Below are 17,594 nucleotides of genomic sequence, written 5' to 3'. Positions count from 1 at the left end.
GAGGGGCAAGCATCTGTAATGGGTGCAGGCAATGTGGGGAGCCTTTGAGCAAAGGCTAAAAACAACGCCTTCCAAGGGGTAGGGCTCTCACTATTGTGGAGTCAGGTACACAAGAATATTATAATTTGAAGACAACAAAGATTAAATCACATTATTGTCTCCCAGCCCGATTCTTTGATCAACTTTCTAGACGTAATCTGCTTTCCTTTCAGTGTTCAGACACTGGAGAACACACCAGTCAGAATACATGTGTCCAGATCTTATGGAGATCACATTTCTCATTGTAAGTATAAATAAATGGCACATTTATTCATGTACCATTCTCTTGTAAGCAAGATTCTTGAGAAGTCACCTCTGAATGTTTCATTTACATTGTATGTAAAGCTAAGTTTAGTTCCTAACTCAGCTGGCTCAAATCCTTCATGAAATTAAAAACAACCAATCAATAAAGAAAAAGTAGAGGACCTGAAAATACACACTCATCGTAGGAGGCTGCTTGTCCTGAAGAACCATACAATCCTATTTATAATTTTAATAGTACAAATGATTTCCTTAAGTTTCCATAGGATAGTGGCCAAACCATCTTTTCTTCTTGCCTACAGAAATTCTCCCTTTTTAAGGGACAATTTTAGCCTTTCCTTTTCCATAAAGACTCTTCAACCATTTTATAGTAGCTCCAACTACTTCTGATACTCATTCTTGGAAATATGTAACTATCTACTACTTGTTGTTGAATTTTCCGATGACAGAATTCTCATATGCCCAATAAGTACTAAATTCCTTGAGTGGAAGCAACTTGATTTTACTTTTCTACTATCCATAGTGACGGATAATAACCATGAAGCTTCCCAGTGGTTTCCGAAATTAGAATATCTATGGAGTTGATTGATATGATAAATTCTTCCCACAGTTCTAACCATCCTTCCCTTTTCTCCTTACTTCACTTTCTCCTTCCCATACATATCCCAGGTTGAGTAAATTTAAAGTCGGCTTTTGCCTGGTCCTGGCCATTCCATTTTTCTGTATTAGCTCTATCAGCAGTCGCTTACAGTATTTGTTTTGCTTCATTTTTTTTTCCATACCTTGCAGTTTTTGCTTCTTCTACTTATGACTGGGCTTGAGATTCTGGCTGCTCTCATGGGCTGCTGAGGGAACAAGCTCTTTATAAAGATGTAATGACCAGAGGAGTTCCGGAAGGTGTGATCAGCAGCTGGTTCCGTGCCTGCAGCAGGGATGCTGCTAGCTTTCAGATTCCAGTCAAAGTCATCATCCTGTTCCTGCTCCCAGGAACAAAGGTCAAATTCAAAATCACAGTGCCCACTGGAGGTACCTGGAAAACATTTCCCAATTTATGGTAGAGAGAAAAAGGAAATTAGCTGACTTTAGGACATACAATGCAAATTATAGTGATCTTGACACATCATGTAATATTCAATACCTAAGAATATTATCCTGACACTAGCATTAAAAGAGACTATTTTAAACCCATGTTTAGTAATTGATGTTTCAGCATTTTATCTTATTTGGAAAAGACTTACATATCCAATGAATTCACCCCAATTTACCATTTAACTGAGCAAAACTTCAAAGTTTTAGGTTACCAAAGATTTTGAAAGCTATTTAACAGTCTATAAACCTTTTTTTATCTTTCAGCCCACTTGTTCTTTTTTTAAATTTTTTTTTAATGTCTACCTATTTTTGAGAGAGACAGAGTGCAAGCAGGGGGAGAGCAGAGAGAGAGAGAGGGAGACACAGAATCTGAAGCAGGTTCTAGGCTATCAGCACAAACCCCAATGCAGGGCTCAAACTGACAAACCTTGAGATCATCATGACCTGAGCAGAAGTCAGACGCTTAACTGATCCATCCGGGTGCCCATCCACCCTCAAGTTCTTAACAACTACCCATGAAAATGTCCTGAGACAAAATAAACCATTATCTTAAGTTATTTTTGCTGGCAATTTGCACCAGGTACAACATGAATTCAACGAATAAATTCAGATAGAATAAAAGCTGATTATCCAGAAAGGCTTGGGGAGACACAGGAGTAGGGCAGCTCACAATTGGTTACTACTTAGTTTTTCTTGGGAACTAAGGTTTCTAAGAGTTAAAATTCTGGTAAGTGTAATTAAAATTCTAGAATGGATAAGGGAAGCACTATGTATTTCGGAAAGTAAGATGCATAAGAAAGGCATAAGCAATGAAATATATTTTTGTTAAGGGGAAAGAGTAATTTTGTCTTAAAATGAGACTAGTTCTTTAAATAGAGAAGGCTTACAATAAAATCTGAATTGAAACTTGTGAAACGTTTGTGAAGGGGAATCTTTGGAAAAAAATGTATCCAAGGTTAGAATGGACAATAATTGGAATAAATGAACTTTATTTTATTTTAGTTTTTTATTTTAGAGAGAGAGAGAGAAGGGAAGAGGATTAGAATGAAAGAGAGAGAGACTCCACACTCAGTGCGGAGCCCAACGCAGGGCCCAATGTGGACTCAACAAAGGCCTTAACCCCATGCCGTTGATATCATGAACTGAGATGAAATCAAGATTGGGATGCTAAACCAGCTGAGCCACTCAGGCACCCCAGAATAAATGAATTTTTAAAGTACACTGCTATAAAACTGAGATCTGGCTTTCTCTCTGCTAAATAGGTTTCTTGGATTACTTCTCTGCTCTTAATAAGAAACTGTAAGTAAAGTTTCCGTTTTGTCTTTATCAGTTCTTTAATTACATGAAACAGTTAAAACTTAGCAGAATAAAAGGAGCCAAGTTTTGCTAAGAGCGAGACAAGCCAATGCTTTTGCGTTTGGAATCCCTTGTTGCCAGCTTGGTTAAAAAAATAATGAAACAAGTTTTATAGTGATCTTTGATCCTATTTAGGCATGTGCTTTACAACCTTCTGATATTTTATAACAAACTTCCCAAAAATTCAAAATTCTCAGAAAAGTCTTTTTGACTACAAAAAAAAAAATGTATGTGCACACACACACACACGTATGCACAAACACACATGTGCGTGCACACACAATTTTAGTTTCCTACAGAAAGCTATTTCCATGGCTTGTACAAGTCTATTTCTCTACAAATCTGGTTCCCAGTCTCAAAATCAATAAGAAGATACTTTAGCATTACACACACATTTCTTCCCCCAAACACCTATTTGATCAATGTAATTTATTTCTTCTCTCTTCTCATCTTTGCTCCTCGGGCCCTGGTAGAGAATTTAGGAAGTTTCTTGTTCTACTCAATACAGCTTGGCTTGGAAACTGCTGCCTAAAGCAAAAGTTATTAATCATTGCAATTGTTTTTAAAACATAATCCTTATTTTAGAGATGAGAAAATTGTGCAACAGAAAGGTAAAGAGTGTATTAATTGGAATTTATGATAATAAGCTGCAGAAATTAAAAATGTTAATTTGCACAAAATAGCAACTATCTCCCAGGTTCTTAAAATTATTTCATTACTAACATTGCTTAAGTCTTTTCTTCCACTTCCAGGATAGCAAGAATTATTGAGTTCGACTATGACCTTATTGATTTTCTGCCTGCTGGATCTATCCATTTCTGATACATGAGGGTGGAAACCTCCAACTACAATAGTGAGCCCATCGATTCTCCTTGCAATTCCGTTAGGTTTTTGTCTCATGTTGTTTGACATTCTATTGTCAGGTTCATACACATTAGGGATTGTCATGCCTCCTTGGGGAATGAATCCTTTACTATTATGTAATACCTTTATTTACCCTTGGTTACTCTTAAAAGCTTTTATTTTACCTTCACTCTCCAAAGCTTTCTTTCCCTTATGCAAATCTGGGTTTCTAATCTATACCGTTTTTCCATCCTCTAAAAACAAAGAAGGTTTTCTGGCAAAAAAAAAAAAAATTCCCTCAGTCTGTGTTTGTCTGAGAAAATTTTTGTTGACTCTTCACTTTCAAAGGAAAATTTCAGAATACGAAATCTAGGTTGGTAATTTGTTGTTATTGTTGTTCCCCCCCACACACACACACACAACATCTTAAATATTTCACTCTTTCTTTTTACTTGCATAATTTCTGAGACATCAAGTGTAATCCTTACCTTTGTCCCTCTATAGTTAAAGTGTCTTATCCTTCGGACTTCTCTCAGGATTTTACTTTGATTTTCTGTGGCTTGAAAATGATATACCTAGGTGTAGTTGTTGTGTTTTATTTGCGGGGGGTGTTGTGGGGGTTTTTTGGTATTTATCCTGCTTCATGGTTTCTGCGCATCTGGATCTGTGGTTTCGCACCCAACATTAATTTGGGGAAATTCTCAGTCATTATTCTTTCAAATATTTCTTCTGTTCCTTTCTCTCTTTCTTCTCCATGTGATACTCCCACTAAGCACATTACACCTTTTGTTGTAAAGTCCTTGGATATTCTGTTGTGTGTTCTCAGTCTTTGTTCTCTCCACTTTTCAGTTTTTGAGGTTTCTACTGTGATGGCCTCTAGCTCAGGTATTCCTCCACTGTGTCCGGGCTAATAAGCCCACCAAAGCCATCCTTCACTTTTGTCACAGTGGGGGTTTTTGTCCCCTTTATTTTATTTTATTTCTTTATTTTTGTTACTGGATCAGATGATTTTTTTTTTTATTCTCAAGTTAGTTAACATAGAGTTAACTTGGCTTCTGAAGTAGGGCCCAGTGATTCATCACTTACATATAACACCAAATGCTCATCCCAACAAGTGCCCTCCTTAACGCCCATCACCCAGTGCCTCCCCCGCCCCAGCAGCCCTCAGTTTGTTCTCTAGATTTAAATGTCTCTTGCAGTTTGCCTCCCTCTCTGTTTTTATCTTGTTTTTCCTTCCCTCCCCCTATGACCTTCTGTTTCTTAAATTACACATCTGAGTAAAATTATATATTTATCTTCCTCTGACTTATTTCGCTTAGCATAATACACTAGTTCCATCCATGTTGTTGCAAATGGAAAGATTTCATTTTTTTCATTGCCAAGTAGTATTCCATTGTAATATTTTGACCACATCTTAATCCATTCATCATCAGTTAATGGACATGTGGGCTCTTTCCATAATTTGGCTATTGTTGATACTACTGCTAAAAACATTGGGGTGCATGTGCCCTTTCAAAACAGCATTTCTGTATCCTTTGGATAAATTCCTAGCAGTATAATTGCTGGGCCGTAGGGTTAGTTCTATTTTTAATTTTATGAGGAACTTCCATATTGTTTTCCAGAGTGGCTGCACCAGTTGGCATTCCCACCAACAGTGCAATAGGGTTTCCCTTTCTCCAAATCCTCTCCAACTTTTGTTGTTTCCTGAGTTGATAATTTTAGCCATTCTGACAGGTGTGAGGTGGTATCTCATCATGGCTTTGATTTGTATTTCCCTGATAATGAGTGACATTGAGCATCTTTTCATGTGTCTGTTAGCCATCTGGATGTCTTCTTCGGAAAAGTGTCTACTCATGTCTTCTGCCCATTTCTTCACTGGATTATTTGTTTTTCAGGTGTTGAGTTTGGTAAGTTCTTTATAGATTTTGGATACTAATCTTTTATCTGATATGTCATTTGCAAATACCTTCTCCCATTCAGTCTGTTGCCTTTTAGTTTTGATGATTGTTTCCTTTGCTGTACAGAAGCTTTTTATCTTGATGAGGTCCCAACACTTCATTTTTGCTTTTTTTCCCTTGCCTTCAGAGACATGTCAAGTAAGAAGTTGCTGTGGCCGAGGTCAAAGATGTTGCTGCCTGACTTCTCCTGTAGGATTTTGATGGTTTCCTGTCTCACATTTAGGTCTTTCATCCATTTTGAGTTCATTTTCATGTATGGTGTCACAGTGTTTTTGATTGCTAGGATTTCTTTCCGATTCTTTCTTAAGATCTCCATCTCTCTGTTTATATTGCCCACCTTTTATTGCATGTTCTTTTATCCACTAGAGGACTTAGCATATAGTTTTAAATTCCTGGTCTGATAATTCCAACACCCCTGCCATGTCTCTTTCTGATGCTTCTTCTGTCTCTTCAAATTATAGTTTTTTTGTTTTGTCTGTTTTTTGCCTTTCAGTATATGCCTTGAGATATTTTCTTAATAGCTGGACATGATATATTGGGTAAAAGAAACTGCTTTAAATAGCCCTTTAATGTGGGGAAAAGGGATATTCTATGATTCTGTTATTAGTTCTCAGTCGTTCAATGAACCTATACCTCTGGACTATGAAATTCACAAGTGTTTCTCAGATTTTTTTCTCCCCCTTACATGGAACAGTATAACTAGAAAGGTGTAGCACTGGAGATTTCCCTTCCACAAAGTAAGTTAGGCTCTGATAATACCCTGGCAGTTTAGAATTTCATTATCTGAGGGAAGACCTCAGATATTTCATTATCTGAGGGAAGACCTTGTTAGGAACAACAGAGTTGTGTCCTATATATATATATATATATATATATATATATATATATACACACACACACACACACATATATATACACACATACATTTGTATATATATGTATATATATGTATATGTATGTATATATATTTGAGAGAGAGAGTGAAAGACTGTGCATGAGCAGGGGAGAGGAGCAGAGGGAGAGAGAATATTCAGCATGCCCCAAGCTCAGTACAGAGCCTGACATGGGCCTCAATCCCACAAACCATGAGATCATGACCTGAACTGGTATCAAGAGTCGGACGCTCAACCAACTGAGCCACACCTTATAAGGTATCCCTAGAAGGGGGTTTCCTGAAGGTTTTCGCTCAGGCTTGTCCACACGGCAACGCCAGAACTTCATCAGCATCATTTCACCTTTTCCTACCCAGGTGCGGGTTCCTTTAGTGGATTCTTCTCCTGAGTGCCAGGTCTGATAATATGTGACTCCCTGTGTTCACTTGCCTCTCTCTGATCTTGGGACAGCAATTTGCTCTGTGTCCTCCCCTCTTTTATGGATTGAATAAGAGTTGTTGCTCTTTCGGTCTGTTCAGGCTTTGCCTTGTGAGAAGAGAGCCGTGAGTTGCAAGCTCATCATACACCAAGCTGGACAATAGGAATTACACAAACACCTTCCTATAATTTTGCTGGTAAATTAGAAAGCTAATAATGTAAGTGAAGATGTTGTAAAACTGAGCATTCTGCTACTAAGAGTTTGTATCTTATAAAATTCTGCTACTAAGAGTTTGTATCTTATAAAATTATATTCAGGATACTTTCCATGTTCTTTATTTTTAAATGTATATGCATGATGCAGCACACAGCCCATGAGTGATTCATTTGATCATACGTAATAAAATGAACTATTCAGAATTCTTTGATAATAGTAATTCTTTATTAAGTTCTCCCTAAATATTAAACTGAAAATGAAAATCTTGAAAACCATAATTATAGGTGAGATGGTACCCAAAAACTAAAAATACTCAAGAACCCAATTTGTAACACGTCAATAAGTATTTTATATAAAGATTTATCTCTTTAAAAAAAAGCTTATTTGGGGCGCCTGATGGCTCAGCCCGTTAAGCATCCAATTTCAGCTCAGGTCATGATCTCAGGGTTCGCAGGTTCGAGCCTGGTGTTGGGCTCTGTGCTGACAACTCAGAGCCTGGAGCCTGCTTCAGATTCTGTGTCTTCCTCTCTCTGTCTGCCCCTCCCCTGCTCGTGCTTTCTCTGTCTCTCAGAAATAAATAAACATTAAAAAATAAAATTTTTTGAAAAAGAAAGCTTATTTGAACAAGTACCCAAAAAATCTCCGGAAATTTAACATAAATGAGAGTAGGAATGATTCTGGCAACAAAGCTCTCAGGGACCTGTGCTCTTAAGTGCACATGCCAAAGGAAAGCAGGTGCACATCCCAGCTGAAGCCACAGCCATTCTGGGACAAAGATTCTACACTATTCTTTTTCTTCTCTTTTTTTAATGTTTATTTATTTAGAGAGTGCATGCACACAAGCGGGAGAGGGACAGAGAGAGAAGGAGACAGAAAGTCCCAAGCAGTTTCCGCACTGCCAGCACAGAGCCAGACCCTGGGCTTGATCTCACAGGCCCTGAGATCATAACGTGAGCCAAAATCAAGAGTCAGTCACTTAGCTGACTGAGCCACCCAGGCACCCCCTACACTATTCTATAATAAAAAACTCTTTAAGAATTTCCAATTATGCTAGGCATCAAAATTATGTCTTTATGGACCTATTCTTACAATTAGCATAGGTCAGAATAAATGAAATACACAAAATACCTTCTATGTTATTTGTACCTAATAAGGTGGAAAATTTTAAAACACATGGGCTTTGTCATTATTTCAGTACCATTTTGGAGTGTAAAGACCACTAAGATGAAAGTTAACTTGGGGTACCTGGGTGGCTCAGTCACTTAAGCATCTGACTTCAACTCAGGTCATGATCTCACACTTCATGAGTTCAAGTCCCACATTGGGCTCTGTGCTGACAGCTCAGAGCCTGGAACCTGCTTTGGATTCTGTGTCTCTCTCTTTGCCCCTCCCCAGCTCTCTCTCTCTCTCTCTCTCTCTCTCTCTCTCTCTCTCTCTCTCTCAAAAATAAACATTAAAAAAAAATTTTTAAAGTTAACTTTATCACAACTTCCAGGAAAAAGAAAAAAAACACTTGCCAAACAATGAAAATATCGTTTTCAGTTTTTGAGATAATTAAAAATTAATAAAGTTAAAAGGCATCAAGACTAATGTGCTTTTAAAAATGGTTTAACAGCCAGGCTAACACTGATTTCTAGTATTTTCAAGGATACAGAATTTTCTGCCATAATTCTGTCACCAAATGAACAAGATGGCATTTACAATCCAATTGCTGATTCAACTTTAAAATTGTATTTGAGGGGCACCTGGGTGGCTCAGTTGGTTGAGCAATTCATGTCATGATCTCAGTTTCGTGGGTTCAAGCCCCCATGTCGGGCTCTGTGCTGATGGTATGGAATGCGCTTGGGATTCTCTGTCTCTCCTCATTCTCTGCCCCTCCCCCACTTGTGCTGTCTCTGTCCCTCTCAAAATAAATAAATAAATTATAAAAAAGAAATAAAATAAAGTTACATTTGAAACTGATTTCGGTAATTTACTCTTTCTGAGAATAGACTGTATAGAGTCTGTTAGCTCAGAATACTAAAGTTCTCCTAGGTATCTTTTCAGAGATCTGGGAGGTAAAAATATTCAGCATCATGTTTAGAATCTGAATAGTTATCTTAAGCATTATAAAATGAAGTGATAATTCAGTTGACCTTGTATTGGAAAATTTAGCAGCCCATGAAGACTAGATTGCCATACAGACCAGCATCTAGAAAGGCCACTTGTATAAAAAATAATGTGTGCTGTTGAAAAACAGATCTGTTCTGTTTTTAAAATCATACAAATGCTGCTACATGAATCTCTATCATTTAAATTCTGTATTTCTTTTGAAATTTACTATAGTTTTGAGGATGTGTTTCCTTGGAAAGGTCTATCAGTGGGGAAAATACAATAAGCAAGCCTAAGTAGTTTGGATTTCACATCACTGTGGTGAGAAGGAATAACTTATAATTTCATATTCCACAATTTCCCATGGATGCCAAGTGAGGAAAGCAGCAAATAGTCTTCTGTGAAGATGCCAATTCCTGTCATTTCATGGAGCAATTAATGCCAGTGCCAGGCAGGTGTGCCATCAAGAAGAAAATGACCACCTTTGTCTACAGCTGTATCATCAATCAAACCAGTTTCTACCTTTCTAAATGCCATCATTCTTGGGGCGCCTGGGCGGCGCAGTCGGTTAAGCGTCCGACTTCAGCCAGGTCGCGATCTCACGGTCCATGAGTTCGAGCCCCGCGTCAGGCTCTGGGCTGATGGCTCAGAGCCTGGAGCCTGTTTCCGATTCTGTGTCTCCCTCTCTCTCTGCCCCTCCCCCGTTCATGCTCTGTCTCTCTCTGTCCCAAAAATAAATAAACGTTGAAAAAAAAAAATTAAAAAAAAATTTAAATGCTATCATTCTTCCATCTATCACTATCTTCAGGAGCATGAAGTATCGGTTTCATTAAAAAAAATTCTTAATTTTGGAAGACCATAACCTAATTCTTTTTAAGACCCAACTAGTGAATTCCTAAAATTAAGTTCTCACCATTCTATTCAATTATTGACTTAATATAAATTTATTGAGCATATGCTATAAGTAAAGCACATTTAGGAAGATAAAAACACTGACTGGAAGGGGGGCTACCGTGCATTGACCATGTGTGTTGGGTGCTAAGCATTCTCCTTATTTATGTTATTTAAGTCCCACAAAATCTGAATATAATAGTCGTTATTCTTCTTTTGCTTGATGAGAAAGCTGAAGTTCAGAGTATGATCCTAGGCAAAGTATCACACTGTAAGTAGCAGGGCTCTGAGTTGAATAATGACATGATGGAGCCCTGTACTACTACTCCCCTTTTAATTTTTTTTCAACTGTTTATTTATTTTTGGGACAGAGAGAGACAGAGCATGAACGGGGGAGGGGCAGAGAGAGAGGGAGACACAGAATCGGAAACCGGCTCCAGGCTCTGAGCCATCAGCCCAGAGCCTGATGCGGGGCTCGAACTCACGGACCGCGAGATCGTGACCTGGCTGAAGTCGGACGCTTAACCAAGTGCGCCACCCAGGCGCCCCACTACTACTCCCCTTTATACTGTGGTATACAGCACTCCAGGGTGAAGGCTTCACCAAAAAAAAAAAAAAATGACAACTACTACAGGATAAGAAAATGTGTCTATGAGGAAATTCTTGAAGGGATCTCTTTGTCTATAGGTAGGCAGCCATGAAAATATGGCGGTTATCCACTTTGGCTTGATTTTTCTTGAGATAGCATGGCATAGTTTATCAATTCTTTGTTCATCTAGATATGAATGTCCTCGGGCACCTGGGTGGCTCAGTCAGTTAAACATCTGGCTTTGGCTCAGGTCATAATCTCATGATTCAGTTTGTGAGTTTGAGCCCCACGTCAGGCTCTGTGCTGACAGCACAGAGCCTGCTTTGGGTTCTCTGTCTCACTCTTTCTCTGCCCCTCCCCTTCTCTCTCTCTATCTCTCTCTCTCTCAAAATAAATAAATAAATAAATAAATAAATATTTAAATATGAATGTCCTGCAGATGCCAATTTGCCATCCAAAGGAAGAAGTTTCTGCAGTCAAATGAGTATGATGAATCCTATAAATTATATCCCTCTTTGGGAGATTTAAAAACACACTAGTATATTATTAACACACTAACTCTAAGAATTCCCACAGTATGGAAACTATTTCTTTATATAAAAAAAATATTTTTAACTTATCTAAGGAGGCTATGTACTTTTTTTTCTTTTTTTTTTTTTACTTATTTGTTTAATAGAACCAAGAATATCATGTCGATTGCTACCGTGGTGATGCACAGGACAAGTTTTACAAATACTATTATTAAAAGAAAAAAGAAAAAAAGGCATAATTTGAGAAATTAGTTTCCAGTTCTAAATGGGGTAACTTCTTGGCCGTGTGACCTTAGGGAATGCATTAGTTTCTTAGCACTCGCATAATAAAGTACAACAAAAAGGGCAGCTTTAAACAACCAAGATTTATTCCCTCAAAGTTGCTAAGGTTAGAAGTCGGATATCAATGTGTCTACAGTACCATGATCTCCCTGATGGCCCTTCCTTGTCTCTTTGCATTTCTTGCTTACCAGCAATGTGAGCATCCCTTGGCTTGGTTTGTACATACCTCCCTCCAATCACATGGCATTCTTCCCTGTGTGTTCCCACACCATCTTCCCCCATCTTCCCTCTGGCTGCCTATGTCCAAATTTCCTTCCTCTTAAAAGAATGCCAGTCACTGGGTCAGGGCTTATTTTAATCTAGCATGAACTCATTTTAACTCAGTACATCTGCAAAGACCCTGCTTCCAACTAAGGTCACATTCACAGGTCTTTGGTGGACATGAGTTTGGGGAGCCACTATACAGGGCTGGAATGTTTACATTGTTTTATGTTATTCTCTTGGGCTTTTGAGATATATAATCATATCTTTAGAAAATTATTACGATTTAGTGTTACTATATTTTATTTTATGCCTTACATACTGACTAGAACCAGAACAAGAATATTAAATAATAACATCAATAGTAAGTACTCTTGATATAACCTTGATTTGAATGAAAATACTTCCATTCGTTCCTTCACATTCATATCAGTTGTGATATTTTCAGTACTTCCTTTAAATAGGGTAACACCATCACCTCAAAGAGTATGATATAATGATTCTGTTGCTGAATCTGGTTTGCTAGCATTTTAAGTTCTTCTACATTTATATTCACAGGCAGTTTGAACTATAGTTTTCTTAACTTTTCTAATTTTTGGAGGCTTCATTATCAGTGATATATTAGCTTCATAAAATAAATTTAGTCATTTTATATGGTTAGAATAGCTTCTTTGGCCATTATCAGGTCATTAAAATGTGATAGAACTCAGTAGTATCTATCTCGAGAGACAAAATTGAAGGACGTTTGTTGATAACTTTATTTGATAGTTAATAGTCTGTTGAGGTTTTCTGCTTCATTAGTTAATTTTGGTCATTTTTCTCATAGAAAATTAACTATTTCATTGACATCTTCAAACTTTCACAGAGTTATTGGTCTCTACATGGTTATTAATTCCCCTACATGGTTATTAATTCCCCTTTAACAAGACTACATTATTTAAATGTTTTCTTCCTTTTTAAAACTAAACTTTAGGGGCGCCTGGGTGGCGCAGTCGGTTAAGCGTCCAACTTCAGCCAGGTCACGATCTCGCGGTCCGTGAGTTCGAGCCCCGCGTCAGGCTCTGGGCTGATGGCTCAGAGCCTGGAGCCTGTTTCCGATTCTGTGTCTCCCTCTCTCTCTGCCCCTCCCCCGTTCATGCTCTGTCTCTCTCTGTCCCAAGAATGAATAAACGCTGAAAAAAAAATAAATAAAATAAAACTAAACTTTGGTGTTTTATCATTTGTCTACTTTAAAAAATAACATACTTCTCTATTTATGATTTGAATTTTTTGTCTTCCAAACTAGTACCTCTTTCTCTTGAGTTTCTTTTTTTCTTTTTTTCTCAGTTTCTTAATATTATTTCATTTCTTATAAATTTTTATTTTTATATAAACTCATATTTAAAGAAACATTGTAAGGGTAGCACAGTACCAGAAAGCCTATTGATATTTAAATAATAGAAAGGAAAAACCATTAGGAATAATAAATTTATTCTAAAAAATCAACAACTTGGAAGAAATGAGAAAAATACCTGTAAAAACACCTTAAAACTAAAACAAATCTAAATGACACTCTATTAACAAAATTGAACTCAAAATAAAACTTTTTCCACAAGCCCAACTTTCATTTCAGATGGCTTGATGGGTAAAATCTACCAAACATTTAACGATGAAATGGTACCAACTGACACAAACTCTCAGGACATAAGGAAAAGAGAACTCTTCTCAACTCTCTTTATGAAGCCAGTATAATACCAATACCAAAGCCAGACAATCAACTACCAGAAGAGAAATTTAGAGACCAATATCGCCCACAAACATAGGTGCAAAATCTTTAACAATACATTTTATCAAGAAAGTGTTTGACTTACTGCTCAAAAAACAAATAATGTAATTCATCACTTTAACACAAAAGGAAAAAATATCATATGATGTCTTCATCTAGATGCAGGAAAGGCACTGATAAAATTCAAGACTTCTTAATGCAAAACTTGATGTAAACAAGCTATAGAAGGGAGCTCCCTCAAACTGAAAAAAGTGACGTGTGAAAAACATACAGGTCATGTCATATTTAAATGTGAAATATTGAATAATTTCACCCTAAGACTGGAAATAGGGTAAGGTAGTCCAAAAGCACCCGTTTTATTCAACAACTGTCCTGGAAGTTCTAGTAGCAGGTGTTCAAAGTAAACATCAAGAATACTGGGACATATCAATATCCTAACTCCTGATATGATATACTGAGAAGGACCCATGATTATATCTGTGGTATTCGTGTTAACAGTGAATATTTTTCATAGTTATAAGATTGACAGAGATTACGATTGTGATATCACTATACTTGTGAGTATTTCTATTTTTATGTTAATTTTTTCATATTTTATTTCATGCATTTTGAAACTATTATACATGCACATTTCTGACATAACTTGATAATTACTTTATGATAATACAATTTTCCTTTTACTATTTGTAATGTTTCAAAACTCGTGTATCAATTTGGATACTCTGTATGTATTATATTCACTATTTGTAACAGGACTATTTATTTATTTATTTAATTCATTCATTCATTTTATTTGTTCTCATAATAAATCTCTGAGAGAGAGTGGGGAAGGGATGGGCAGAGAGAGGAGAGAGAGAATCCCAAGCAGGCTCTGCACTGCCAGCACAGAGCCCAATGCAGGATTCAATCCCATGAACCATGAGATTCTGACCTGAGCCAAAATCAAGTCAGACGCTTACTGACTGAGCCACCCAGGCACCCCCAGAACCATTTCAAATATAAATTCAGTGGTAGTTTGAAAGTAAAGGTTAGAAAAATATTTAGCAAATAGTTGTATCATGCTTTTTTAACCAATCAGAAATGTTTACACTTTAATTGGTATGATTAGACTAGTTGCATTTGATATAATTAATGTTATAGAAAGATTTATCTTTCATTTTATTATATTTTTGTATTTAAAAATATTTTTACATTTGTTTTTTATTATTCTATTTCTCCTGTGTTTTTAATTTTAATTCTTCATTCTCCATTTTAATTCTTCTATTTGGTTTTTATCTGTATCTCTTTACAGTTTAGTGTTGGTCGAGTGATTGCATGTGCATACTTTACCATCACTATCTAGAGTTCATACTGTTCTTCATACAAAATTTAAAAACCTTGGTACATTTTAATTCCACTCACTTCCTGTTCCTTGAGCAATTTTTGTCATATTTATCTGCACTGGAATATAAAAGCTACAAAATATGTATGTTTTATTTAGAAAAGTCACATACCTCTTAAAGAAGTTAGGAAAAGAGAAAATGTGGTCTTGTATATTCACCCACATAATTATTATTTATATTTTTCTTCATTTCTTTCTGAAGATTCAAGTTTTCAATCTGAAACTTTTAGCCATAAACACGTCCTTTAACATCTTTACAATGAATGCTGATATCTCTTGCTGTTCATTTATTTAAAAATGTCTTCACTATGCCTTCATTATTGAAGGATATTTTCTGTAGATACAAAACTCTATGTTGGTACGTCCTTTCCTCTTCCCCCATTTGAGTATTTAAATTCATTCTTCCAATATAATTAGGCCTTTTTTGTTTTTCTGATGAGAAGCTTTCAATCATAGGATTGTTAGATTATATATGAATTATTTTTCTGGTGTCTTCCAAGATATCCTCTTCATTTAAAATAAATTTTTATCAGTGAATTAGGAGGTACCAAGATGTACCAATTTTCATTTATGTTGTCTTGATCATCCTAATCATTTTAAGGTGATGTTTTCCACAAATTTGGAAAGATTTTGATAATTATTTGTTCAAATATTTTGCTGCCTCATTTTTCCTCATTCCCTTGTGTTGTTTCATGTACATGTACATAAGAATTTATGATGGAGTTGTGTAGATCACTAAGGCATTGATCAGTTTATTTTCTTTTTTTCTCTTCTTAATTAGATAACTTCTAATTAGAACTGTCTTCAAGTTCAATGATCTTTCTTCTGTTGTCTCTGTATGACTTTAAGTCCATCCAGCAAATTTTATTTTAGATAATGCACTTTTTAACCCTAGAAGTTCCCTTTGTTTCTTTATTTTAGTATTCTTCCTTTTTCCTTTACCTCCTCCTCTTCCTTCTTCCTCACCCTCTTTTTCTTCTCCTCATTCTTCATTTTCATTTCTCCACTGAGGTCCTCCAAATCTGTTTGTTCATTATGGCTATATTCTTATTTAAATCTTCAAAGACATTTGTAATACCTGCTTTAAATCTCTTGTTTATTAAATCTAAGTTTTCCATTATGTTAGGTTCAATTTCTTTTTTTTTTAATTTTTTTAACGTTTATTTATTTTTGAGACAGAGACAGAGCATGAACGGGGGAGGGTCAGAGAGAGGAAGACACAGAATCTGAAACAGGCTCCAGGCTCTGAGGTGTCAGCACAGAGCCTGATGCGGGGCTCGAACTCACGGACCGCGAGATCACGACCTGAGTCGAAGTCGGCCGTTTAACCGACTGAGCCACCCAGGCGCCCCACTTAGGTTCAATTTCTATTGACTATTTTTGTTCTCTCAAATGTATGTTAATTTTCCTGTTTCTTGACATGTGTAATTTTTTTCTTTTTAGTTATAGGCTGAAATTGTAGATGGCACATTATAGCAAATTTGAGTTATGTCATGCTCCTTAGAAATGTGTTATAGTTTTTACAAACAGTTAATTTTTGACAGATCCTTTTCATCTAATCAGGCTTATTTTTTGGTTAGGTGTATTAAAATTTTCCACTTAATCCTACATTATGTTCTGTATTCTTTAAGAAAGTTTAATGAACTATACAAAAACACAGGCAATAACTAAACAAGATTTGGAGAACAATGCGTGAAAAAAAATGAGGTGTTCAATGGAGAAAGAACAGCCGTCTCTCACACACACAAATTCTATAGTTGAAAAATACAATAACTGAATTGAACAATTCAATTTAGAGTTTCAAATATATTCAACCATTCAGAAGAAAGAATCAGCAACCTGGAGAATAAGACAGTAGAAATTATTCAGTCAAAAGAGAAAGAAGAAAAAAATGAAAAAGAGTGATGGAAGTCTATGGAAATATGGAACACATTGAAAAGAAACAGTATGTACAGTATGGGAATTCCAGAAAAAGAAGATAAAGAAAAAAACCAGAACGTATATTTAAAGCATTAATGGCTGAAAACTCCCCAGGCCTGGAAGAGAAATGATCATCCAGACTCATAACACCCAAAGGACTGTGAATAAGTTGGACCTTAATAGGGCAAGACTGAGACACAGTTTAATTATAATTTTCAGAAGTCAAACACAAAGAAAAAATTTTAAGAGCAGTAAGAGAATACAGAAAAGCTACAAACAAGGGAATCTACATAAGACTTTGGTGTATTTCTCAACACAAACTATTCAGGCCAGGAGAGAATGGGATAACATATGTTAACGTTTTGGAAAAAATATAATAATAACTGTCAACAAAGAATTGTATACCCAGCAAATCTGTCCTTCAGAAATGAAGGAGGGACAAAGATTTTCCCAAACAAACAAAATGTGATGGAGTATATTGACACCAGACCTGCTTTACAAGAAACGTTAAAGGGAGTTGAGTGGAAGTAAAAGAAAGCTAATTAATAACAAAAACACAAAACATAAATGGTGAATCTCACTGGTGATGTTAACTATGTAATTATAGTTAGATTATGCAATATGCTAATAATGATGCATAATTCATTTACAATTCTAGTTTAGAAGTTTAAAAAATATAATGAAATCATGATAACTACCATAATATGTTATTCCTTTCATAATATTTTTAAAACATATAAATTATGAAATAAGTGATTTTAAAATGTAAGGGGAGGGGGCACCTGTGTGGCTCAGCTGGCTGAGCATTCAA

At 36.1% G+C, this 17,594-nt stretch overlaps 1 protein-coding gene across 1 annotated transcript in view; it reads right to left on the bottom strand.

Moving 5' to 3' along the window:
* The window catches only part of MALRD1 (MAM and LDL receptor class A domain containing 1), a 794,572-nt gene that overhangs the window by 418,919 nt on the left and 358,059 nt on the right, over positions 1 to 17,594 (bottom strand). The window contains exon 26 of the mRNA XM_047066301.1: positions 1,083 to 1,330. Within this exon, the coding sequence (XP_046922257.1) occupies positions 1,083 to 1,330 (248 nt within the window). The remainder of the gene's footprint in view (positions 1 to 1,082; positions 1,331 to 17,594) is intronic.

Source organism: Lynx rufus, unplaced genomic scaffold (genome assembly GCF_022079265.1).
Source record: "Lynx rufus isolate CCGP_SWC_20201006 ecotype Redwood Valley unplaced genomic scaffold, mLynRuf1.p SCAF_7, whole genome shotgun sequence".
Lineage (NCBI taxonomy): Eukaryota > Metazoa > Chordata > Mammalia > Carnivora > Felidae > Lynx > Lynx rufus.
The sequence above is the reverse complement of the archived record's forward strand: the minus strand, read 5'-3'. Positions and strand labels throughout refer to the sequence as shown.